At 54.8% G+C, this 252-nt stretch overlaps 1 protein-coding gene across 4 annotated transcripts in view; it reads right to left on the bottom strand.

Moving 5' to 3' along the window:
* The window catches only part of LOC113212602 (dual specificity protein phosphatase 10-like), an 84,656-nt gene that overhangs the window by 42,667 nt on the left and 41,737 nt on the right, over positions 1-252 (bottom strand). For 3 of the 4 annotated variants that reach the window (XM_052277458.1, XM_052277457.1, XM_052277456.1), the window contains one exon: positions 21-115. In XM_052277458.1, the coding sequence (XP_052133418.1) occupies positions 21-114 (94 nt within the window). In that variant the 5' untranslated portion in view covers position 115. Of the gene's footprint in view, positions 1-20; positions 116-221; positions 247-252 lie in introns of those variants that run through there. The other variant, XM_052277459.1, reaches the window with a different exon arrangement.

Here is a 252-nt window from a genome sequence, read left to right as displayed (position 1 = left end):
ATTGCCCCCATTTTCCTCACCTCTAGCCAACCGTCCCGTGGGACCCAGCCGGGGAATCGGCAGAGTCGCTCTGCGATGAAGCTCTGACACCGGCATCGCTGCAACGGAAGTCATCCTGCAGCACAAGAACAAGAAACATAATAATTATTCCAGGTTGGCACACTCACTGCGGAGGGTTTGACCCCGCGCCCTTGCTGCTATCTGCTAACAAGTAGTCACACCTTTGGGCCTGAGGACTCTTGTGCAATAGAC

Source organism: Frankliniella occidentalis, unplaced genomic scaffold (assembly GCF_000697945.3).
Source record: "Frankliniella occidentalis isolate FOCC.00 unplaced genomic scaffold, Focc_3.1 Scaffold10, whole genome shotgun sequence".
Taxonomy (NCBI): Eukaryota; Metazoa; Arthropoda; class Insecta; order Thysanoptera; family Thripidae; genus Frankliniella; species Frankliniella occidentalis.
This window is presented reverse-complemented; position numbering and strand designations above follow the sequence as displayed.